The sequence below is a fragment of the Cervus canadensis genome, chromosome 3 (genome assembly GCF_019320065.1).
Source record: "Cervus canadensis isolate Bull #8, Minnesota chromosome 3, ASM1932006v1, whole genome shotgun sequence".
Taxonomy (NCBI): domain Eukaryota; kingdom Metazoa; phylum Chordata; class Mammalia; order Artiodactyla; family Cervidae; genus Cervus; species Cervus canadensis.
Window position 1 is genome coordinate 10,657,140 of NC_057388.1, and position 24,945 is coordinate 10,682,084.

General features: G+C 41.5%; 1 protein-coding gene across 2 annotated transcripts in view; it reads left to right on the plus strand.

The window, feature by feature from the left end:
* COL1A2 (collagen type I alpha 2 chain) overlaps positions 1-24,945 on the plus strand; it is a 36,729-nt gene that overhangs the window by 7,820 nt on the left and 3,964 nt on the right. Inside the window, exons 7-46 of one of the 2 annotated variants that reach the window (XM_043462618.1) lie at positions 2,040-2,084; positions 2,172-2,225; positions 2,319-2,372; positions 2,749-2,802; positions 3,224-3,277; positions 3,858-3,911; positions 5,413-5,457; positions 5,754-5,807; positions 5,909-5,953; positions 6,311-6,364; positions 6,969-7,067; positions 7,193-7,237; positions 7,338-7,436; positions 7,848-7,901; positions 8,058-8,165; positions 8,535-8,588; positions 8,690-8,788; positions 9,710-9,763; positions 10,212-10,310; positions 10,684-10,737; positions 11,446-11,499; positions 11,648-11,701; positions 12,201-12,254; positions 13,238-13,282; positions 14,623-14,721; positions 15,904-16,011; positions 16,715-16,768; positions 17,652-17,705; positions 18,384-18,437; positions 18,536-18,589; positions 18,686-18,793; positions 19,155-19,208; positions 20,063-20,116; positions 21,111-21,272; positions 22,248-22,355; positions 23,019-23,126; positions 23,477-23,530; positions 23,620-23,727; positions 23,873-23,926; positions 24,533-24,640. In XM_043462618.1, the coding sequence (XP_043318553.1) occupies positions 2,040-2,084; positions 2,172-2,225; positions 2,319-2,372; positions 2,749-2,802; positions 3,224-3,277; positions 3,858-3,911; positions 5,413-5,457; positions 5,754-5,807; positions 5,909-5,953; positions 6,311-6,364; positions 6,969-7,067; positions 7,193-7,237; positions 7,338-7,436; positions 7,848-7,901; positions 8,058-8,165; positions 8,535-8,588; positions 8,690-8,788; positions 9,710-9,763; positions 10,212-10,310; positions 10,684-10,737; positions 11,446-11,499; positions 11,648-11,701; positions 12,201-12,254; positions 13,238-13,282; positions 14,623-14,721; positions 15,904-16,011; positions 16,715-16,768; positions 17,652-17,705; positions 18,384-18,437; positions 18,536-18,589; positions 18,686-18,793; positions 19,155-19,208; positions 20,063-20,116; positions 21,111-21,272; positions 22,248-22,355; positions 23,019-23,126; positions 23,477-23,530; positions 23,620-23,727; positions 23,873-23,926; positions 24,533-24,640 (2,826 nt within the window). The remainder of the gene's footprint in view (positions 1-2,039; positions 2,085-2,171; positions 2,226-2,318; positions 2,373-2,748; positions 2,803-3,223; positions 3,278-3,857; positions 3,912-5,412; positions 5,458-5,753; positions 5,808-5,908; positions 5,954-6,310; positions 6,365-6,968; positions 7,068-7,192; positions 7,238-7,337; positions 7,437-7,847; positions 7,902-8,057; positions 8,166-8,534; positions 8,589-8,689; positions 8,789-9,709; positions 9,764-10,211; positions 10,311-10,683; positions 10,738-11,445; positions 11,500-11,647; positions 11,702-12,200; positions 12,255-13,237; positions 13,283-14,622; positions 14,722-15,903; positions 16,012-16,714; positions 16,769-17,651; positions 17,706-18,383; positions 18,438-18,535; positions 18,590-18,685; positions 18,794-19,154; positions 19,209-20,062; positions 20,117-21,110; positions 21,273-22,247; positions 22,356-23,018; positions 23,127-23,476; positions 23,531-23,619; positions 23,728-23,872; positions 23,927-24,532; positions 24,641-24,945) is intronic. The other variant, XM_043462619.1, reaches the window with a different exon arrangement.

A 24,945-nucleotide genomic window follows, 5' to 3' on the forward strand; every position in this document is an offset into this window, starting at 1 on the left:
ACCTTCTCACAAGCATTAGTGGCTTTGTTAGGGAGAAAAAACTGATAAGAAAATGCAAAATATATACTAGTATGTATAAAATAGAGGGGAAAATCGCTACAAGTAAAAACATTAAGCTGATTAAACACTGCAGTTTAGTACATACCCACACATAATTTAGTGATTTTTTAATTAATTACTTGCAAACAAAAGTATTTATCTGCCCAAAGTTAAGATAGTCCTTAAAATATAAATTTTACCTGGACAATGTACGCAGTGCTCTGTCTTCAAAAGATGTTCTGCTGTAGCTAATGGTCCGCAATAAGCTAATACACTGTAAGGGCAAGACAATATTTTCTGTAAATTAAAACTCTCACTTGAGAAGTAGTATGCCTTTAATTGATGATTTCCAATTTTCTGATTTTGCTGGTAATTTAAAGCATTCATAGCTGAAATGAGGAAGTAGAGATTTTCTCTTGGCTTTGTTTATATTGGATATTTGAAATTAGCCATTTCAGCTTATGCTGGACATTAAAAGCAGTATCTATATCTCAAGAAGAAGCTTAAAAAAAGGTAACTCATTAATTAAAAAAAAAAAAACCTACATAAGTCTGGAAAGTTAATAAGGATTTCAGATTCCCCTGACTTCAGAACATCTTTCTGGTGGGCAAAAAGCATTATGTTTTACTTTTAAATATCAGTGAAATATAATTTAAGCTTGCACATCGACAGGCATTCACAGACATATGTAATCAACAGATATGTGTTTCACAAACAGGCAAGATAGGCAGCAATAAAGCATTAAAATAAATTTCCATGTTGGAAAATCAATAACTATAAAACCCCAAAGGGTTCTTCTCTGAATTAATGAGTAATCATTCTTCACCCAACAGCCTCCACAAAATAAACTACCTTTTATGTAAATGAAATTGTTGCAAATACATGGAAAAAATGAATAAATATAATTAAAAATTCATGGTGTCAGGAAAAATTATTTTTTAATGTACCCCTGAAAATATTATTTTGATTGAATAGTGACAGTTTTTCTTTTAACGTGGAAGCAATTTCTAAAACCAAAAAAAAAAATAATTCTTATTATTAAAATGATGTGCTTTTAATAAAATCTGTATTGTTTCACTCTGGGCATTAATACAGTGGGGCAGACTTGACTGCAGAGTCCCCATAGACAAATTACCTGAGGCTTGTTTGTGCAATATCTTCAGCGTTAGAGGCATGGCCTCTACAGAAGAAATTGCATGGGCTTTGCAAAGGGGGCTCACAAGGTGTATGCAGCTCCCAAACCAGCAACACTTGGTTTGACTCTGTGTGCTACAGAGTGAAGAACCAAGGGGAGAACAGTCTGCTGCCATTTGGGCCATATTTTCAGTAATAGTAACGTATAATAGATTCTTCCAGTAGGATGTTTCAATAAATTTTATTTTGCCTTCACCCCTTACTACATCCACTTTTGTTTGACATTTTCAGCAGCCACCAATAGCCTTTAATGGAGCCATAAGATTATAACAAAGATTATAACATAAGATTATTAAACAAAAGATTATAAGCTCCTTCTAATCATTAAGAAAGACTTTCGATCCTTTGCAATTTGTGCCCCTGGTGGCAATAACAATACCAGTTTCTTAGCTAGGTAGGATATGAGGAGATGACATATGATCAAGGAAGGCCAGATGGAAACCCTTCACTGGCTGAACGCACGGTAGTTGTATATTCTGTACCATGCAAAGCCTGAGTCGCCTCATTTCATTAGAAGGATCTCAGCACACCCTACTGCACGCGACCTTAAGGCACCGGTGGCCGCGCCATCCAACCAAGTTACGGTTTGGGTTAGGAGAAGAGGTGAACGCAAAGGCAGAGAAACAGTGGAAGAAACTTGGGTCAGTAAATGCTTCCTTGCAAGGGACAAGAACTTAACAAAGTGAAACCAGGCCAGTTCTGTTCACTGGTCCACCACAGGCTGTGGCAGTGCTGAGCTGGTCCCGTCTGACCCACCCCCAAGCCATGATGACTTCCAGGGCTAACTGTGTCTGTCCCCTTCACAGGGGCTGATGGGACCGCGCGGCCCTCCTGGTGCCTCTGGAGCCCCGGTAAGTACCGGGAGCCTGCACTCTCTCTTGGGTAAAGAAGACAGAATAATCAAAGGCTTGGAGTGTGACTTACTGTGTTTCTCTTAGGGCCCTCAAGGTTTCCAGGGACCTCCTGGTGAGCCTGGTGAACCTGGTCAGACTGTGAGTACTTCTCCCCCTGTGTGATAAGTATTTTTTTTCCAAGAGGTTTATTAATATAGCATTAACAACATGAGGGGTCTTCTGTTTTCCTAGGGTCCTGCTGGTGCTCGTGGCCCACCTGGTCCTCCTGGCAAGGCTGGTGAGGATGTAAGTGTTTACTCTTAAGCATTTCCAAGTGTGCCATTTAAATACTCCTGCCTCAAATAGAATTTCGAGATTCAAATGAAGTATTCTGCCAAAAGCTGAATATGCCTGATGTAATTCTCCCCATATGGAAAATAATGTTTTAATGAAATAATGATTAATTTTCTTGTATTTAAGGAAATATCACCGGGCCGTGTGTCCGCAGAAAAAAAAGAGAAAAGGAAAAAAAAAAGGAAATATCATTGTTAATTAGATATGTATCTGGATCCACATTTTTATATAATGCGTTTTTTCACCCTATTGTAAAAACCAAGATGTCCCCACATTCATCTGATAGTTTACTAAGAAAAGGTTTACTCTCTATGATGCTTTGTTTTAGGGTCACCCTGGAAAACCTGGACGACCTGGTGAGAGAGGAGTTGTTGGACCACAGGTAAGATTTTTTTTTTTTATAACAGCATATAGTCCAAACATCAGAGGTATCTCATGTATAAAATAGTTGCTGAAACTAGAATCAGACTAAGTAGCAACATAGATGTCATACTTATGACACTCACTGGGGGCATCCAACAAATAAAGGAGCCAAGTTAAGAATGCATACAGTTTTTGTTAATGCTAATAATGTAGCATTAATGACAGTAAGCATATTGTAAACAACTGAATTGTGGGTTCTAAGAGTATCATAGGATTAGTTACTCAAATTATAGCATCTTACTCACCTCTCTGCACTTACACATATGCTAGTCTTTGATTCCAAGCTTGGACTTGGATGAGAAGAAACACTTTGGAGGGAAGAAATCAGGATCTCTTTATTTGGAACAAGAATGTCATCTATCATCTGTGTTTCTTTTTAGGGTGCTCGTGGTTTTCCTGGAACTCCTGGACTCCCTGGCTTCAAGGGCATTAGGGTGAGTGCCTTCTTTACCCACAAAAGAGAAAATGTTGATTACTTTTAGTGAACACCGCAGGTACATTTAAGCTCCTGGATAACACATATTGATTCCAAATTCCTGGAATTTGCCCGAGTGGAGAGAGAGTTAAAGAGTAAGGTGGCCAGAAAGTAACATGGAATGTAGCTTTTTTTTTTTTTTTAGTCTGGTCATAGCTTCCAAGAAATGAGGATCCTATAGAGAAAACTGTATTAAATGGGTGCAACTTAAGAGGTATCTAAAGCTGTCTGAAGATCATAAAATTATAAATGATGGAAAGTATGTGAGAGAGCATCTAGTTCTTTATTCTTCTCTTTCAAGTGAAGGAGGTTTAGTGACTTCCCTAGGGCAACAGAGGGAGTTTGTCAGGGGCTGGGGCACTGGGACTTCCCTAGGGCAACAGAGGGAGTTTGTCAGGGGCTGGGGCACTGGGACATCATATTCTACTGAAGCAGTCACAGGATTCTTAGAGAAACAGTAACTGCAAAGATATAAGATGTTTGAGTTGACCGATTGCTGTAATGGAATAGCATTTTAATAATGAGGATTTGCTTTTCAGGGTCACAACGGTCTGGATGGATTGAAGGGACAGCCTGGTGCCCCAGGTGTGAAGGTAAATACTAAATCAGAAGTCTTGTTTTTAAAACGATTGTAATTTCCTATCACCATCAACAAAATATATTTTACTGAAGGCTACTCATATTCTGAAGCATACCTGATTTCCTCCTCAATTCTTTAAGTCCCTCAATGGTCCGGACTATGGGATTCTGTAACAAAAGGCCAATTATTAATAATATTCATTTAATTTAATACCTATTGAACGATTGAGATAAAATAATGTCAATAGTTTCTTCCTCCATTTCCTTTCCTCCTGTAATTTCAGTTGCTCTCTGTAGCCAAAATAAAAGTAAATAAACATATAATCAGATATTAGAACACTATGTTATTTTAAACTGTAAATTCCCCTTTGCCATGCACTAATTAGATAGGTACATTCATGTCACAATACACTTTTCAACCTCTTTCCTGTGATTTATCTGTGCACACTCAAAAAAATTTTAATTAGGTAATTAAAGTCTCAGAAGTGTGTTATCTCTTGGCTGGGCTCTTCTCTGACAGCATTTTCAACTATAAAATGTTCTCTCTCCTATTAAGGAGATAATGTGATATTAAAGTGAATACCAACGTAATTACAAATTAATGAGTAACGAATACTAGTGGGACCAGAAATGAACATGAATATGGAGAATATGTGCTAGCTTTGCAGCTGCCACACAAATGGATAAGGTCAAACTTCCCCTCCCTAGAGCCTAAGATAATAGCTCAGACTACTAATCACAGCATCATCAAATGCTGGGGCTGCAAGGAGCCTTGGAGACGCTCTCGTTTTGCAGATGAGGGAAACTGAGGCTTAAAGAGAGTGAGTGACTTGCCCAAAGTCACACATCTAGTAGAAGGGCACAGGCTAGAACTCCTGACTCCCACTCTGGGGCTTACTCACAAAGAGTACACTTCAGATAAAAATCCTAGAAATGAAGCATTTTAAATGGTCTCGCAGACCAGGTTTCTTCTATATCTAAATTAGATCATCTTGAAGGAAAGGTCCTTTTCACGTGCCTTTGTGTTAAATTACCACCACCACCATGGTTTTTACTCAAGAACGTAGATTGGAAATAATACAGCTCTATAAAATATTAGGAAGCTTCAAATTTTCATGCATATTTTATAAAAGTAAAAATATTATGTACAAAATAACTTTAAAGAGAGTAAATATGTTGCAAGCAATTTATCCTATTGTCTCTTTTTGTGTTATTTTCCTAATATATAAGCCTCATCTAAATGATATCCAAAATCTAAGGGGAAAATTGGGGAAAGGGTAACTAACACTCAACCACATTTCCCTAATACTGTGGTATCTTATATTATCTAAATAAAAACCCATATTTTATAAATTTTTAAAACTTATGTGATTGGCATAATTGAGAAACAGTCTATGTAAGAAATGTTACAAAATACATGAGTGGTTGAAACTGAAGTGACAGTGTAAAAATTAATCAGAAAAAAGTAATTGATATGTATAATGAATAAAAACTCAATCCTTCTTCTCCATGTAGGGTGAACCTGGTGCCCCTGGTGAAAATGGAACTCCAGGTCAAACGGTAAGTATTGGTTACTTTACTGTAAATACAAAATGCGTACCCTCTTTGCAAGCTGGAACTTCTTTAATGTTGTTGCTAATTACCATTTCCCTTGGCATTGTATTCTTTGATATTTTTCTAATAGCCTTCTGCCTAGTTAATTGAAATCCATTACCTTTTAGTTGGAATTAGAACAAGACCTATTTATTTCCAGTGGATTCTTGAACATGTTAGAAATTGGAAAAAGGCAAATGATGCCTGTGACTTTTTCTTGAATTAGCAATTCTGGATCTCACTGGAAATGTTTCTGCTTCTAGGGAGCCCGTGGTCTCCCTGGTGAGAGAGGACGTGTTGGTGCCCCTGGCCCCGCTGTGAGTGCTTCCAGTTTGGTTCTTTTTCATTCTTTTTTAAAAGCGTCTAATATATGCCATTTAACTTTGCACTTGACTTTTTTTCTCTCTTTTCTTCATAGGGTGCCCGTGGAAGTGATGGAAGCGTGGGTCCTGTGGGCCCTGCTGTAAGTTGTGACTGAAGAATTTGGAAGGATTGGGAGTGTGGGATGGAGCTGTCTTCTTTATTAATTCCTTGTGAAATAACGCCATTTCAGACACCTTACCAAATGTTCTCTGAAGGGTCTGTTTATAAGAACTGCTATCCTCCAGGCTTGTAATTGATATACAAAATAAAATCTACCTCACCTGGGATTCCTGGAATGTCTTCCCTCTGATAATATACCAGTGATGACAGACTAGCTGTCAGTTTTCTCTTGGCCAACATTAAATGTGACCACACCACTCTAAGCCACTTCAGTCTTCTGTTACTCTTATGAATTTCCTGGGAGGAAACTTCTTACCACCTTCTCCTGTGATTTCAGGGTCCCATTGGGTCTGCTGGCCCTCCAGGCTTCCCAGGTGCTCCTGGCCCCAAGGTAAGAACGCTGGTGACCAGTGTCACCACTTGAAAACTTTTTTATCGTCATGTGAAAGAAAGGGACTATGTTTGCAGGTAGCCAGTTACAGAACAGCAGCTTGATTACTCCCTCCCTCAAACCGGATACAGAACAGCGGGTTTTCTCTCTCTAAACCTGAAATAGACTGTGTCTCTGTAGCTGAGCACGCTGGGCATAGACAAAGATGGTAGCATGGAAACTGACTCCATGAGGCTCCTCTGGCCTACTCTCTCAGACGACCTGGCACTGCCTAGTTGAGAACCAGAGTCTCTACCAAGAGAGACAGACATAGATGAAGATAGCAGTGGCAATCAAGATGGTCACAGCAGGCCAGGAAAATAGGAATGCAAACCCAGAACTGTGGCGCATGCTCAGTCGCTCAGCTGTGTCCCAACTCTTCACGACCCCAAGGACTGTAGCCTGCCAGGCTCCTCTGTTCTTGGGATTATCTGTGGTACCAGACCACGTAAGGGAAATTATTGCAGTTCTGAAGAAATGTCCTAAAACTTGGTGACCTAAAACCAGAGATATGCTGTCTCATTTTTTTTGCTGACTGATGCCTTGGTGTCTATTCCTGTTTTAGGGTGAACTTGGACCTGTTGGTAACCCTGGCCCTGCTGGTCCCGCGGGTCCCCGTGGTGAAGTGGGTCTTCCAGGCCTTTCTGGCCCTGTTGGACCTCCTGTAAGTAGACATTGTCGTTAATCTTACCGAGCAGGAGGAAGGGAACGAAAAGGGTGAAGGCAGGACCATAGAAGAACAGAAATACTCCTATGAACCATATCCTTCTCCCTTCCTTTTCCTCACAGGGCAACCCCGGAGCCAACGGGCTTCCTGGTGCGAAGGGTGCTGCTGTGAGTATATGGCTGCAATACGCTGCTGTGGCTTTCAGCGTGTTTAATGGGCGCTGCCTCTCATTGTCTCGTGACGGACCTTGCTGCCTTTCTTCCCCAGGGCCTGCCCGGTGTTGCTGGGGCTCCCGGCCTCCCTGGACCCCGGGGTATTCCTGGCCCTGTCGGCGCTGCTGGTGCTACTGGAGCCAGAGGACTTGTTGTAAGTGGTCGTTGAATGGTCCCCTCATTCTACAATGCCGCCCCTACCCTCAGTTCATCCCCGTCTAGACTTCCTCTCGCCATCTAATCATTCTCTTTCTTCACTAGCATTTGTAGTTTGTATTCTTTCTATAAGTTCAGGCACCTGTGTGTATACTCTGCCCCCCTCCACACACACACCCCTCCTCCTATCCTGGAACATCACCCAGAGGTCAGGGAGGCACACCTCTGTTGTACCAGACGCATCCTTCCAACACCATTCCCCTGTAGGTCGCTTACATGGGAACTGAGCGTATTTCATAGAGGACTAAAGCTCGCGTTACCCTGACTCATAAACAGCCCCTGATGTTTGTCCCCCAGAGAACTGTGACAGATGTCTGTCACTTGACCACTGTTTTGTATTGGACCCTAGGGTGAGCCTGGCCCAGCTGGTTCGAAAGGAGAGAGCGGCAACAAGGGCGAGCCTGTGAGTAGCTCTGTGGTCACAGTTTTATGGGATTACTGCTTTTTCAATCCAAAGAGTAATACTTCTCCCTTTTTTAAGTTGTTGCTTTTTCTCTAGCTGGATATAAAGACAAATTTTATTTTCCTGCGTTTCCTTTTTGTTGTTGTTGTTAAATAGGGCGCTGTTGGGCAGCCAGGTCCTCCTGGTCCCAGTGGCGAAGAAGGAAAGAGAGGCTCCACTGGAGAAATTGGACCCGCTGGCCCCCCAGGGCCTCCTGGGCTGAGGGTAGGTTCCAAATGCTCTTGACACCCAGACATGCCAGAGGCACTCCTTCATTGGGAATTGGTTAGAATTACCAAGCGCATTTTCTAGATGAAGGAGGCATCTGCTTTCCATCTGCTGTCTTAAATCACTGACTCTCAATTTGATATGTTATAAAATTGGTCTGGAAACAGGGTTGACCTACTTTTGCAGAATGCTTCTCCCACACATTCCTTTGGGGTTTGGAGGAAGATATTTGGCTTGGTTTGTTATTGTATCCCCTGCTGAAGGGCATCAAGGTTTCTTGCATGCGTGCCATGTTTCAATAAATTCTGCTCTACCTGATGGGAGAATTTTCTGATTTTCTTCTGTGTTCTGTGTACTTTCTTACAGGGAAATCCTGGCTCCCGTGGTCTACCCGGAGCTGACGGCAGAGCTGGTGTCATGGTAAGCTGTCCATTACTCACACCCTGGAAAGGAACGTGATGCCTCTGGTGGTGGGTATGACATTGGCTTTAACAACCTCCCTGCCCTCTTCTTTTCAATAGGGCCCTGCTGGTAGCCGTGGTGCAACTGGCCCTGCTGGTGTGCGAGGTCCCAATGGAGATTCTGGTCGCCCTGGAGAGCCTGGCCTCATGGGACCCCGAGTAAGTTTCAGATTGATTCTGAGAAAGTCACACCTGGCACTATTTCCTTTTTTAAAGGGATGATTAATATTTGAAGACAACAATAAAAAAAAAATCAAAAGTTAATTTGTTAGTAAACTTGCTGACAATTCTCTTTTTAATTTAACTTTATCAAAGCCCAGTAGATATTTTGACAAATTTAGTTAGTTCATAAATGTACTATTTATTACTTGATACAATGGCTGTGAGGTTTTTGGAAGAATAGATTTATTTTAATATATCCAAATTAGGTTGGTTCTCCTATCAGCATGAATCTTTTATCTCAATTTGTGAGTTTTATATAAGGTGTTCACGAAATGTATTAGGACTATACATTATCAGTTTATTAGATTCATAAGTGAGTCATTTTTCTAGCAATCACAAAGTGCTATAATGTATTCAGCATCACACTAGCCATGGAGAAATGACCTTTAGAGCCATAGACACTCTAATCCATAGCAATAGAGTAATTTTTTGCCTCCATTATCTCTTATGGATGGGTATCAACTGTAATTGTACCGTAAATAAGTAATAAAGACACCAAACATAGCAATAAAAAAAAATCCACTTTGAAAACTGCTTACTAAATGTATTTGTTTTTCTGTTACAAGATAGAAAAACATATACCTTTTGCCCATACAGTGTTGTTCAAAAGTTTCTTGAGGTATCTTTAAATGGGTCAGTTGCACTAAAATTCAATAAAAGGAGAGGCATTAAAAATAGAATGAAGAAAGTTTTCAGAGCTTTTTCATACCTCCTGGCTAGGGCTAATATCCCTAATTTTTGCCCTAAGGCAACAAACAAAAATTGGGAGAAAAGTGCTTTTGTGACATTTCAATTCATTGGAACATTGAGTATATGTGTGAAAGTGCCAATAGGAAGACATCCTCATTTGTTTTACAGGGTTTCCCAGGTTCCCCTGGAAATATTGGCCCAGCTGGTAAAGAAGGTCCCGTGGTAAGTATCACTTATATTTTCAAGGACACTTACTGCACCCTTATCAAGTCTATTTTGTAGCTTATTTACACATGAAGATGTTTATACTGAAAATAAGTATCAGCCACACATATATCTGGGAATGCAAAGTAATATTGTAATTACAGAGTCCAAATGAGCACAGGAGCAAAAGGAAAAAGAAAAACAGGGCAGGGAAAATTGAAGAGAGTGATTAAGGTTTGGAAAAGAGAGGAGAAGGGGGGAATTAGTATACATATGAGATTCACTTGCGTGCGTGTGTACTGACATCCTATTCAGAAAAGGAAAATGGATTCATAACTTACTGACATTTTCTAGAAGTTCTATGCATTCAGAAAATGATTCTGTTTCATCCCATGGCAGAATCGCAAGCTTGAGGTTGTGAGATCCTGTGGATGCTGAGCAAACATTAAATAAACTCTGGTTTCAGGGTCTCCCTGGAATTGATGGCCGACCTGGACCCATTGGCCCAGCTGGAGCAAGAGGAGAGCCTGGCAACATTGGATTCCCTGGACCCAAAGGCCCCACTGTAAGAACCACCACCTCCTCCTCTCCCTCAGCACTTTTTTGCATCACATTTCATCAACACTCTCATTTCTCTCTGGCACCAGGCCCCTCTACCTCAGGGGGTCCCTTTCAACACAAGAGAACTGCAATTTACCACTTACCACATTAAAAGTTGACCTCTCCAGTATGTCACTGTGAAAACTCACATCCTGAGTTGCGTACTTCTGTGGACACAGGTGGACCTTACTGTAATCTAGAGCTGCACAATGATGGGTCATGCCTTAGATAACAGCATTCAAGGATGAGGAAGCTAAAAAAAAAATAAGATATTCATATTTCAGAATTGTCATGGTTAATTTGACATTAAATGTGTGTTTTTTAAATGTTTATTATAGGGTGATCCTGGCAAAGCTGGTGAAAAAGGTCATGCTGGTCTTGCTGGCGCTCGGGTAGGTGCTCATTTCTATGTCTCTCTACCCATGTGGTATTTATTCACGTAGGGTACACTCATTGGAAAAGACCCTGATGCTGGGACAGATTGAGGGCAGGAGGAGAAGGGGGCGACAAAGGATGAGATGGTTGGATGGCATCACTGACTCAATGGACATGGGTTTGAGCAAGCTCCAGGAGATAGTGAAGGACAGGGAGGCCTGGTGCGCTGCAGTCCATGGGGTCACGAAGAGCCGGACATGCCTGAACAACTGAACAACACATCTTTGAGGCCATTGCATATCATTCCATCACTTTCTTTCTACGATGGTACCCCCAAGGTTCCTTTTACAATCAAAAAATGTCTTTTCTCTTTAACCACACTTAGAAGGCAGTGAGCTGTGGAACAAATCAGAATGTATATTAAGTCAAAAATATTTATGGATGCTTTTGGCTTTTATTTAATTCATTTTGTGATTAAAAAGCTATGAATATGCTAGTAGCATTCTCTGGCCTTCATAAGTTGCCCTTCATCCATGGATTTCCCGTAAGCCATATCAGAAAGTCAGTAGGCAGTATTTGGCCTCGGATGGGGACCCACAATATATTTAATTCATGCTAAAATGTCAAGCTTTGTTTTCTGGAAGTCACACGTGCTTGAGGGAACCTTGCATTGTCTGACTCATGAGTGACTGACTAACATGGAGACTTTCTGCTAAACATTTTAGGGTGCTCCGGGTCCTGACGGCAACAATGGCGCTCAGGGACCCCCTGGACCACAGGTGAGTATTCGCCCACTCTTGTCCTGTGCTGCCTGAAAATGAATCTAGTCCCACAGCAATGGCCATTTCTGTTCTCCAGTCTGAAACGTATGTAGCTAGAAAGCAAGTGTGGCATGTGCCTCTATGTAACCTCTCCTATCGCTTTCAGGGTGTCCAAGGTGGAAAAGGTGAACAAGGTCCTGCTGGTCCTCCAGGCTTCCAGGTGAGTCAGCCAAAACGTACAGACCAGGGGTCCGTATGATTACTTTGGTCAGGCTCTCCAAGTGTAAATCATGGTACCACTGTCCCCCACCACACAGAGCATGATTTCAGAGCTGAAGCGACTCGACAGAGAGTGAGAAGCTGCTGTGTGTCACAGGGACCCAGCCTGGTGCCCTGTCATGACCCAGAGGGGTGGGACTGGGGTGGGAGAGGCAGGGTGGCTCAAGGAGGGGGAGACTTATGTATACTTATAGCTGTTTCACAGCATCGGCAGGAACCAACACAACGTTGCAAAGCAGCTATTCTCCAATTAAAAATTTTTAAAAAGAACTGAAGCAAAGAAGGGTACATGTGTTTCAAGGCAAACTTTTCTGTAATCCCTTCATAACACACAGTGGTTAGTGATCATGTTGATACTAGATAGTTCCCCCCAAAACCAATTATTAGAAAATCCCCCAAATATAGTCATAAAGATTGAGGTTTGTATGTTTTCCATCTAGGGTCTGCCTGGCCCTGCAGGCACAGCTGGTGAAGCTGGCAAACCAGGAGAAAGGGTGAGTAAAACAAGTGATCATAAATTCGCCTAAACTTGGGACCTTTTCTCTGTTTAATATCCTACTGTAGTGCAATTATGATTATATAAAAGGAAACTTCATATTTCATATGTTAATGATAGTGTTCCACGTATGTTGGTACTGTTGGAGAGAATGAGCCAAGTTACTCATTTTCATTCAAATTACTTTGTTTTAAGGATTGAATGAAACATCACATTATGGAAGTGAAATATATCATGAACAGTCCATTTAATAGCCTTACTTTTTTGTATTGTTCTTGGTAATGTTAAAATACAGATTATTTCCCTCTCCATAGAAAAGAAGTAAATGCACTGATTTTCCATCAAAGTAGGCCCTGAAAAATTGCTTTTAATGTTTTTCTTGGCATTCAGACATGACACCGCTATTCACAATCAGGGCATGAGTTCTGAGTCATTTTATCTATAATTGTGATGAATGTGCTTCAATTCAGTTACATTCTGTGGCCTGCTCTCCTTTGTCAACAGTGGGGCACATTAAGGAGACAGCTGGTCAGTAATAAAGGAGATACACTTGGGTATACAATTAACTAGGTAATGGGCAGAATATGATTGTTTCTATTAAGAGAGCAGTCTGTTATATAACTAAAAATAGGCAATGTCTGATACTGTTCATCATCATTATTTATTATATTATCAAAGGAAAAGAGTCTTTTGTCACCTTTAAAAAAGCAATACACTAAATAATGAGAAACTAAAATTTTCTGCTACCAGGTTCTAGGGGAGATCTATCTTTTATATCAGTGAAATTCTCACTTTTTTTTTTAATCTTTCCATACACCACTGAGTTTTCTTGTTCCTAACAGCCTGTATACTTATACACTCATGGAGGTAGAGCCCATTTGGCTTTATTTTACTCTTTCAAAAATTTTCTAAACATCATAAACATAAGTGGATCTAGAGAAAATATGTAAATGTCATAATTTATTCCCATGTTTTGCCTAGGGTATCCCTGGTGAATTTGGTCTCCCTGGCCCTGCTGGTGCAAGAGTAAGTATTACTTTCATAAACTCCTGGCAATATTTTTAAGACAAATAATGCTTTCTTCTAAAAACTACTGATGACCTTGTAACAACAAATTTCTGATACTCTTATGTAGTCAAGTCGATTTCTAAATTGATAATAGACTTTTGTATCTAATTGCTCATATTTCTTATTAAAAATCCACAAGGTATAAAAAACATAAATGAACTAATATATGTATTATATTCAGTGACTTATACAGACATGTGAGATATATTTATATGAGAGTGGCTTCACCTGAAGTAAGGAAAAGTAATATCCTATTAAGATTTAAAGTTAATTTTTGCCATGCCTGTTGGTGCTCAAAGTCTAAAATCTGAAATCATGAGCCTACTCTTATTTAAAAAATTAAATAAATTGATATAATTTGTCTGTGGTCATTAGAATAACTGGAACGATTGGTTGGCACCTAAAGTATCCTGTTATGTGGCTGGTTACCATAGAGCTGGGATGCCCACACAAATGTAGTGACAGAGGACCATGGGGACGATCCCCTGGAGAATGAAATGGCAAGCCACTCCAGTCCTCTTGCCTGGAAACTTCCATGAACAGAGGAGCCTGCTAAGCTACTGTCCATAGCACTGCAGAGAGTCACAGGCCACTGAGCAGCTTCACTTCTTCAGGACCGTAGAACCAAATCGTAACAAGGGTCTTTGAGACAGTTACAGTGTGGGCTTACATGTTAAATATTCTGAACCATAGAGTGCTAGGTTGTAGTGATATTTACATGCAAACTGGGACATATTTAGGTAGGTAGAAAAATAAATAGACATATATACAAATATACACACTTCATATATATATTCTGTTTTTATATATACACACACACACACACACATATATATATATATTATACCTGTTACATCCCTACTGTGTGCAACTGTAAAAAGAGAGCATAGATATGAGGATATACAATCTTATTTACACTTGGTATTGCTTTTCACTGAAAATGATACAATCTTTCCCTTTGAATACTGTGTATAACTGGCATCTCTTTTTACCTATGGATTTATCAATATCACAGAAAAAGACCAAAAAGAGGAAATGAATTCTCAAAGTTGAAGATTATACTCTAGAGGCAACAGATTGTGACGTTGTAGCCGTAGACCACTAGAACTGAATAAGACCCTAGAGATTATCTCATCCATCCCTTTGTTTTACTAGTAGAGAAATTATGGGAAAGTAATTGTAATTTGCTTGTAAATGGGGAGCTGGGATTCAGAAGCTAAACAAGCATGAACTCTGATGTATAACATGATGTCTCAGAAAATGATGAACATCACAACACTTCTGATTCCTTCCCACAGGGCGAGCGTGGGCCCCCAGGGGAAAGTGGCGCTGCTGGACCTGCTGGGCCTATTGGAAGCCGAGGTCCTTCTGGACCCCCAGGGCCTGATGGGAACAAGGTAAAATGTGATTATCCTATGCTGCTGGTTTGACCCAGCATGCTGCAGAATAAGTAAAATCCTTTACAATAGTAAATGAATTATTTCTCGGATTTTTAAAATTTACTTTCAGTTCTGTAATGATTTCCACCTCAGTAAATAACAGTCTGATTCTAGTAGACCCAAATTATTCCAAAGGAAGCAAAACCCTAGTGTTCTATACACATTAATGAATTAGTATGGGTTTTTACTCTTTTCTCATCATACTATTCATACTTTTGTCTTAATCTAGAAACACCATATATATATATCTGGACACAATTTTTAGAGAATGAACTTTTACTTTCCAAACATCCTAGAGGAAAATTTCAAAAAGTAATTAAATTTTAATGAGAATTTATGATGATAAAAACTAACTGGATAGTACTTTCATCTCCAAAACCTAAACCTGAAAACTTGTGTTTCAAAATAGAACCTGTGATTTAGATCTTAAAATAGATGGAATTATACATTTCTGAAAAGCAGATTACTTCAACCACAGTAAAGAGAAGGCAATTTATACTACTTCTGATTCTTACCCTTAAGGGGTAAAGAGTCACTATAAAAAGCTATTTTGGTATATGGAAGGATATTGGAAAAAATAACAATAAGCTAAGAGGGCGAGAGGAAGGAAGAATGGAAATATTGGTTCTCTGAGAAAGTACTTTCAAAGGGTTTTATCTCGGAAGCCAGTCAACAGGTTTTAAGTACATGGAATTGTAAGGTTTTATAGAAAAATGGAAGCTATAGTCCCCACTCTTAAGAAGATTAAAATGTAAACATCTCCCTGGTTGATGAGGTCTCTTTCCACATTTCCTGTCTAGGCTAAGAGACTTAACCTTGAAAAATGTTTGTGGGCACACATTCTTCACTTTCTGCTTCCCATTGTCCTCTTCTCCTGCAGGCCTGCCTTTCTTTAAGAGCAGGTTATAGAAACCTTGGCGGGTACCCATTCCCACCACCCACTTCTCTTCAGTCCTGGGGTCATTAACAGCATCTCCCTCACTTACAGCCTCCCTTTTTCGGCAGGCCTCCTTTGTGTCTCTCTAAGCAGGCGAGAATGCTATCCATTAAATGTATAAATTGGAACCCTTCAAGAGTTCGTCTCTCCACTTTCTTCTTTTCACCACAGAAATAACTGATTTCGCATGTGTTTGGTTCAAGGGCGAACCTGGCGTGGTTGGCGCTCCAGGCACTGCTGGTCCATCTGGTCCTAGTGGACTCCCAGGAGAGAGGGGTGCGGCCGGCATTCCTGGAGGCAAGGGAGAAAAGGTACGGTCTCGGCGTTGGGCCTTCATGCCTACTGTTGATGAACTCTAGCAAACAAGGCTGCACAAGGTTAACCTTTTTTTTTAACCATTCTTGGCAGATGATCTGGTAGCATTTTGATGTCTATCTGTATACATTTCCCTCTGCCACCTAGCACCTACGTGGTGCTAAACTCACTAATCTGGCAAAATTCCTTGCTACCATGGAATTTCACGCAAACAGATGGTGTTGAGTAATACATGAGGCTCATTTTAATGCCACTAACAATAATGCCTCCGCCGGCCCTAATTAATGGGAGGAAGCTATACTGAACAGCTGTCAGCCACGCTGCCGCATTAGTTATGCCATAAGAGGGATCGGCCGCCGAAGCCCATTGTGACGTTGCCTTATAATTCTGTCCACACGAGTTTGTACCTCGCTTGATTATGCTTCAGGAGGGTGCATGGAAATTAGTAAAGAATATTTAACACTAATCTGGAAAGGGACTTGAATTATTTTTTTGCTGTTATTTTTTTCCTTTGATATTTCTATCAAATGAGTATTTCCATTCGATTTTTTAGAAGATGGTAGGAAATCAAAACATTACTAAAGATCTTAAATGAATAAAGGTATAATAGGATCTTCTGTAGGGAAAAAAAAACAACTTCAATTTTGATTCAAAAGTTTGGTTGGGAAATAAAAAGTTGCTTTTGCTTTATACTTTTAGGGTGAAACTGGTCTCAGAGGTGACGTTGGTAGCCCTGGCAGAGATGGTGCTCGTGTGAGTAGCACTTATATTGTTTTTTTTTAAAAAAACATTTCACTCCATTTGAGTTGAAAAGCTTTCCAAAACTGAACTGACAAAAGAGGGATTCAAGGTTAGTAAAAGGGTATTCCACTCTTTCCTGGCTAATCACATCATTTTACATGTTCCAAAAGAAAATTCAAAAGAGGACTTACTCCCTTGAAAATTATGGCCTGAATTTTCTACCTTCCTTAGTTTTAACTGTTCCGAGTACAAACTACCATCCCAAATCTCTAGGTTTAACAGAACATTAAATTATTGTTTCAACTATCATAAGGCTTTAGAAAAAAGCAGTAACTCTTACATTTTAAGAAGCCATATCCTCTTGAATTTATCATTCAAGAGCAGCCCCAAGATTAACTGTTAATGGCTGGAGGTGCCAGTGATAGCCCCATGGAGGTATAATAACCCTACTCGAGATTACCGGCATCATGGCTTTTCCAGGCCGTAAGCCACTTTGGTTCTTCTCGCCTCTCCCTCAGTGCTGGGAGCTCCCTGTGACACATTCATCAGAGTCCTTCCTCTGAATCACACAGTCCTAACACTCCTTAACAAGGCTAGTCGTTTGCTACCCTCCAGGGAATTTTAAAAGAGCAGAGAGTTCAGATCTCTGCAGTTCCTAATCTGGCCATAACCTAGACATTTCCATGACCTTCTCCACTGCGGTAACTCTCCTCCTGGGAGTGGCTCCTAACGTCTTGATAATTAGATCTGAAATGCATCAGAGGCTTTCTTGATGTCTGTCCCGAGTGTCCAGTGAAAGTGTTCCACCACTGAATGAACACAGCAAGGGGAAAGGCTGCGTGCCACTTCTGACGGCATGGGGTGTTATTAACAAGGCTTCTCTTTTGGGCTCTAGGGTGCTCCTGGCGCTGTTGGTGCTCCTGGCCCTGCTGGAGCCAATGGGGACCGGGTAAGCATGCATTTTCACCGACTTGCAACTCTCTGACTGATAGCAATATCTAAAATTCCCTGCTGCCCTGGCCCCACAGGGCCCCAGCAATTCATTTTTATGCCTTGGTATAAAGCCCATCTATTTAAAAACATACCTGTTAGTATGGGGCAGCAGGGAACAAATGCTATGTGGTTAAAGTTCTCTTCTTTCTCTATACATGTGCCCAGGATCTGAGCTATACTTTAATCCCTATCTTTTGTTTGAAAGTCTTTTCCTAATGTACTGAGCTTTGCTGAAACCTTCAACTGTGGGGGAAAAAAAAATCAATAAAGTACATGTGTTCCCATTTCACATCGAACGGTCCACTTAAAATAGACATTATTTATTGTATTGTGCAAATTGCAGCAAGTAGATCAGCCTCGTGTCCATCTAATTTATAGATGATTTATAATATTTCTGATTTATAATATTTCTACAAGAGTATGACCAATACCCCTTCAACCTCCAAAATGAATACAACGTTAGGCAGAGTAAGAGTCCATTTCATTTCTATCTGTGAGACGTGGATTCGTCACCTCTTTGGATGCAACTGTGAACTCTGACAAGAACCCACTGTCTACCTGTTTCCTTTCCCTCCTACCTCTTTAAGCATCTGTGTGAGGTGCACTGATGCGCTCATTTTTGGCCCCCTTGTAGGGTGAAGCTGGTCCCGCTGGCCCTGCTGGCCCTGCTGGTCCTCGCGGTAGCCCTGTAAGTAGAAACCTGGATCACTTTGGACACTCGTAACTTTTAGACACCGATGCATCTGAGGTTTGCTAAGCCACTTTGCAATCCCTTCTCCCACCTAGGGTGAACGTGGTGAGGTTGGTCCCGCTGGCCCCAATGGATTTGCTGGTCCTGCTGTGAGTATCACGTGATGAAAGTTAATCCGGAACCACCCCAAGTGAACAAGTAGAGTGAGTTGGAACACCTAAACTGTAACTGTTCGTTTCCAACAGGGCGCTGCTGGTCAAGCTGGTGCTAAAGGAGAGAGAGGAACCAAAGGACCCAAGGGTGAAAATGGTCCTGTCGGTCCCACAGGCCCCGTTGGAGCTGCTGGTCCATCTGTAAGTTGAATCCACAAGTGGTCAACGCAGCCTGTGCAGTTACCCATGAAATCTTGTAACAACATAAATCAATCAAGTGCCTCCTGCACATCAGGGAACATATCAGATAAAAGATGATTTGTAAAATGAGTTAACACTTGTGTACCCACCTTACATATTATAAAAGTATCATAAATATCGTTTTATCTCATTTATTGGATAACCCCCTAATGGTGGTAATACCAAAGTGGGAATTTTATGTAACACAGATAATCTCTAGATTTGCTTCTAATAGACATGGAAATAATCCATTTGAAGAAAAGAGTAACATTTATAAAGATTGTTTTGTGATTTGACCCCATCTTTCTTTGTTTCCATGTAGGGTCCAAATGGCCCACCTGGTCCTGCTGGAAGTCGTGGTGATGGAGGGCCCCCTGTGAGTACTTAGAGTGGATTTGTATCGTTTTTCTTTCTTCAGAAGCTCTTAGGGCCAACTGGAGAGTTTGGAAAGTTTTGGTAATTTGGACTATAATAAGGAGAGTCTTGAGGCTCAAGCTAACTCTATTTGGAGAAATTCTGATACTGAAGTTAAGGGTCATGTTCTTGGAATGTTAACTTAAATTCCAGCTGAAACTCAATGCACTGTATATTCTTACCACTTCACTTGAGGTAGTAATCACAAGGTTAAACCCAGGTAGTTTCATTGTGAAATGGGTGAAATATTTCTTTGGTACCTTTTATCCTTCTATTGATACAGCCCTCTTCTGCCTGACCAAGTCCCTTCCCTGGGTATCGACTCCCTAGAGACCCAGAGCTCCCTAGGAATGAACTCCACTGACTCCTCCCTCCTCTCATTGGACAGCAGTTAATACGCTTGTCTTTCATTGTACCTTCCTCTGAACACAAAATGACTCACTCCCTGTCCATTCCCCTAGCACCCAGCCAGGTGGTTAAGAGTTACTAATAGATACCCGTTGATGTATAATAATAGTATAGTGTCTTGCCTTTGTAACCACCATGTAATATGATAGCATTTCAGAAAGAACTATCAGAGCCTCAGTGCAAAACACGTGCATTGCAGTCTGGACCGTGGTGCTCAGGAAGATGTGTGGAGATGGAGGGTCTTTGGGGTCCTGGTTAAAATAATACCCTCTCCAGGGCTGTCACTACCTACTGTTTGGTCCATCCTTGGTCACATGTATTGAGGAGTTTCCAAAGGAGAAATTTCCTTCTTACCCAGATTCCTGGAGTTGGTGCTGACTGTGGAATTTTAATGTGCTTGGCTTTTAGGGGGCTACTGGTTTTCCTGGTGCTGCTGGACGGACTGGTCCCCCTGGACCCTCTGTGAGTAAATCACTTCCCAAACATGTCTTCATTTATTTACTCTAGCCAAAACCCCTAGCCTCTAGTAGGAAACTGTTAAGAAACTCTCTATGGAGAAACATGCTACTAGTATTTTGCTATTACTTTCCTAATCTGAAATCAGTTGTTCTGAATCATTAAGGCAAAATCATCAGAAATTATATTTTCTAATATCAGTTTAAGAGGCTTTTATTCATATGAACACAAGGCCCCTTGCCCCTTTTAGGGGCATGGTCTCTGTTTAAAATAGAAATCAAGACAGTTTTAGTCACTTATCAGTTATTTCTATATCTAATTACCCTTTATGGCCAACATTCTGCCTCCATTGTTAAAGTATAATTGTTCCTGAATTTAAAGGTGGTTTGGCCTCTAATTTAATTTTGATCCAGACTCTCCTGTCAGGACTCAAGAGAATTTAATTAATTACCAAGGATTAAGTCTTCTGGTTAATGTTTCAGGGGAAAAAAAATAGCAGAGATGTTGATTTCTTGGAATCCTTTCACAGGTTCATAACAGGAAAATCTTCATTCCCTGTAGGCATTTAATTAAACCTAGTTGAGAGCATATGTGATTCCTCAATTATGAACAAAATGCCTGTACTGGCTTTCTTCGAGAAGAAACGAGTGGAGTCCTCCAAAACCCACAGTCCCATTCATTTACAACTAACTGTTACAACTCGGCATAGCTCTGATTCCAATATGCTGGCAACTATGGTACAGCATTGCTTTTCCTCACAGATATTTGCCATACCCTCTGCCTCAGTTGTTCAGCTTGTTATAGCCTCAGGAGAGGAAGATGAAAATTGCTTCTTTCTACAAGAAAGATTGTTGAAAGGTCTAAACACTTCTCCAAACTGACCAGGATATTATTTTGTGGCTTCAAATTGTTGACATCTTAATATTTAAAACCTCAGCTGCTCTCTCCCTGCTCCATGATGATTAACAGAAGGTAAGTGACCTCATACATTTGCTCACAGGGTATCTCTGGCCCCCCTGGCCCCCCTGGTCCTGCTGGTAAAGAAGGGCTTCGTGGGCCTCGCGGTGACCAAGGTCCAGTTGGTCGAAGTGGAGAGACAGGTGCCTCTGGCCCTCCTGGCTTTGCTGGTGAGAAGGGTCCCTCTGGAGAGCCTGGTACTGCTGTAAGTGATTTCAGACTCTTCTTTCTTAATACCTTGTGTTGAATTAAAACAAGTCCCATATACAATTCTTCACGTGGCATATATTTGTTGATGAGTATTGCTGGTTCTCAAGTAGAGCTCAGTTGAGCCAAGAAATCTATCCAACAGATACTGAGGTGTCAGGGCTTCAGTAGATACTCAGAAGACCCTGGGTAGAGATGATAATAAGTGAGTGAACTCGCTGTCTTATCAATTTAGCCCTTTAAGCTGTTGACGGTACCTTACTGGTACTGGGATTAAAGCAAAATTCGATCGCTGTGGTCATCCTACTGTAAATTAATCAATCTCAGTAAGCTACCAGTTTTTTTAAACATGCAGTGTGCAGTATTATTGCCACCTCTGAAATGTGATTTTACCAGACCTGTTTCAGTTAGAGGCCAAGGTCAAAAATTTTGCTTCCCAGCATAAATTCTATGACTGTATTCCCTCACTCCATGATGGCTTCATTAATCCCAACCACGTGTTTTTAAATGTCATTCCACTGGTCTCAAGGAGAAACCAGGTACAAAGAAATATACATGCCAAAATGGAAACTAATTGTCATCACTAGAGAAAAGACAGCCAAAGATATGTCCTACTAATAGGAGGTCACTAGCCTTTTTTCTGGGTTTCCCAGGTGGCACTAGGGGTAAAGAACCTACCTACCAATATGCAGGAGACTTACAAGACATGGGTTCAATCCCTGGGTTGGGAAGATCCCCTGGAGGAGAGCATGGCAGCCCACTCCAGTATTCTTGCCTGGAGAATCCCATGGATAGAGGAGCCTGGTGGGCTAGAGTCCATGGGGTCACAAAGAGTCAGGACATGACTGAAGCGACTTTGCACGCGTGCAGCCTTTTTCTACACTAAGGATAAACCCATTCTCAGAATCTCAAACCAACCTGTGTTACCCCGTAGGGTCTTGCAGTAACACTCAGTATTTTTACTGTTGCTTAGGGACCTCCTGGCACCCCAGGTCCACAAGGTCTTCTTGGCGCTCCTGGCTTTCTGGGTCTCCCAGGCTCTCGAGGTGAACGTGGTCTACCGGGTGTCGCTGGGTCTGTGGTGAGTGTTTGACACCATTCTTATCCTCATTAACATCATAAAAGATGCTAAAAGCTGCCACTTCAACTGTGACAGATTGATCACTGAATAACTCCACTTAAGATTTTTTATTCATGGCATTTCTTTATACAGATCACATGTCACTTATTTGAGAAGCTTTAATACTACCTCCCTTAGACACATGTTATAAAGACACAGCTTAACATTATGCAGAACAATTTTTGTTCTTTTTTACATGCTTAACAACAATATAAGCTCTAATTGCATTTACTCCTTTGAGGTATGAAATGCTAGCATCATTTATCCTGGAGCAAGAATGAAACCCTGCAAGTTCTGAATCATTCCATTAAGCCTAGTATGTGACAGTAACTAGGAACCATCTAATCTCTATAAACGCTCTCACCTTGAATTCATTTTATCTGGAGTATCAGATGAAATGAGGCTCACTTTGTATAGAACTTCCCCAGAGTACATACAACGGACCATCTCAGTGCATAGCAGGAGGGTGAGGATGACCCTAATGACTTCTTACCATTAGGTGGCCCCCTCACTTTCCATTTACCTTCTCTCTTAAAACTGGAGTCCCCTGATGAGGACTGCTTTGGGAGAGTGAGACTAGCCTTCCATCCAACAAAAGGCATTTTGTCTCCTCTGCCTCTTTAGGGTGAACCTGGCCCTCTCGGCATTGCAGGCCCACCTGGGGCCCGTGGTCCCCCTGGTAATGTGGGTAATCCTGGCGTCAATGGTGCTCCTGGTGAAGCTGGTCGTGACGTGAGTCCAACGTTTGGTTTGTAAAATCTAACTTAGCAGTATGTCATTGTGTGCAGTGTTGTAGCCTGAGCTGAAGTCTAGTTGTACTAACCACTCTCAGGACTGAAAATACTAGAGATAACTTGGGCTGGAGAATGAGTCTTTAAGTAGCATACTTGAAGGTGGCCGAAAGACTAGTAACACCTCTAAGAAAAAAATCTAGGTTTGCAGGTTTCTTGTTCCTGTTTTTGAACAGGCTGAAAGCAGGTTCTCTAGTGGGCACTGGGAGTAATGAAGGCAGGTAGCCCAGCTGTAAGGAGCCGGTGGGCTACAGTCTCCCTAAGTGCCTTAACCGTGTGATGTCTTCACAGGGCAACCCTGGAAATGATGGCCCCCCAGGCCGCGATGGTCAACCCGGACACAAGGTCAGTATGCCTCGTCATTGTTCTGGGACCTCAAAGGGGACTGCAGTACACGCCAGACTGATGCTGAGCTTCATGTTTGCCTTCCATAGGGGGAGCGTGGTTACCCCGGTAACGCAGGTCCTGTTGGGACTGCCGGCGCTCCCGGTCCTCAAGGCCCCGTGGGTCCCACCGGGAAACACGGAAACCGTGGTGAGCCTGTAAGTGCACCAACACCAGTCCCTTAATGCTGTCGTCCTTATCGGGCTTCACCCCCAGCCTCCCCACGCTTGGGAACTGTGGGGGCCTGGGGAGGAGGACCTTGGGCTTGGCTGCTAAGTGGGGTTTTTCCTTTCTGATTCGCAGGGCCCTGCCGGTGCTGTTGGTCCTGCTGGTGCCGTTGGCCCAAGAGGTCCCAGTGTATGTACATGGAGGTGGTTTCTGCACAGTGTTTAGGGAGGATCAGTCTAGACTGTCCATTAAGAAAACAAATAATACATAGACTATATATATATATATTTTTTAAGTTAGTCCATGTTGAGAGTTGCTACAGACAGCTTTTAATCTCTTGTATTTCAAATCTCTTCTTATTGGTATTAAATAATCACAAAGATTGGACTTCCTCAGTGGCCCAGAGGGTAAAGAATCCGCCTGCATTGCAGGAGACCTGGGTTCAATCCCTAGGTCGGGGAAGATCCCCTGGAGAAGGGAATGGCAACCCACTCCAGTATTCGTGCCTGGAGAATTCCATGGACGGAGGAGCCTGGTGGGCTACAGTCCATGGGGTCGCAAAGAGTCGGACACGACTGAGTGACTAACACTTTGACTTTCAATCACAAAGATTAGCCACTTAAGAGAGAGCTCAACTAAAGAAGATTAAGGAAAGAGGTGGGACTATCCCCCACCTGGCTTTTAGACCTTTCCCATATTGAACTATGTTTGTAAATAGACTGAACAATACTTGTGAAGAACTGAGTGTTGTTTTTTAAAGGTAAATGTCCTGTCTGTCCTCCTTTTCCTTCGCAGGGCCCACAAGGTATCCGGGGAGACAAGGGGGAGCCTGGTGATAAGGGGCCCAGAGGTCTTCCCGGCTTAAAGGGACACAATGGGTTGCAAGGTCTCCCGGGTCTTGCTGTAAGTACAGTATGGAGAAACAGCTTATATCTCTACAGATCTTAAAGCCCTTCAGCCAAGAATGAACTTCCTCTGAATTTCACTGCTACTGTTCTAAAATGTCCTACATCGTATTCATTTCCTGTTCTCTGACCAACTCCATAGCTCAGAGATAATGCTATTTCATCCCAACATGGAAAGTTGAGGGTTAGAGGAGATAGAAATGTACATATACTAAGATCTCCCAGGCAACAATGTCCTTCAGCCCCACTTAAATAAATATAATTAGAGGAATGACTAATACTGCACTGTGAAATAGCTTGTAG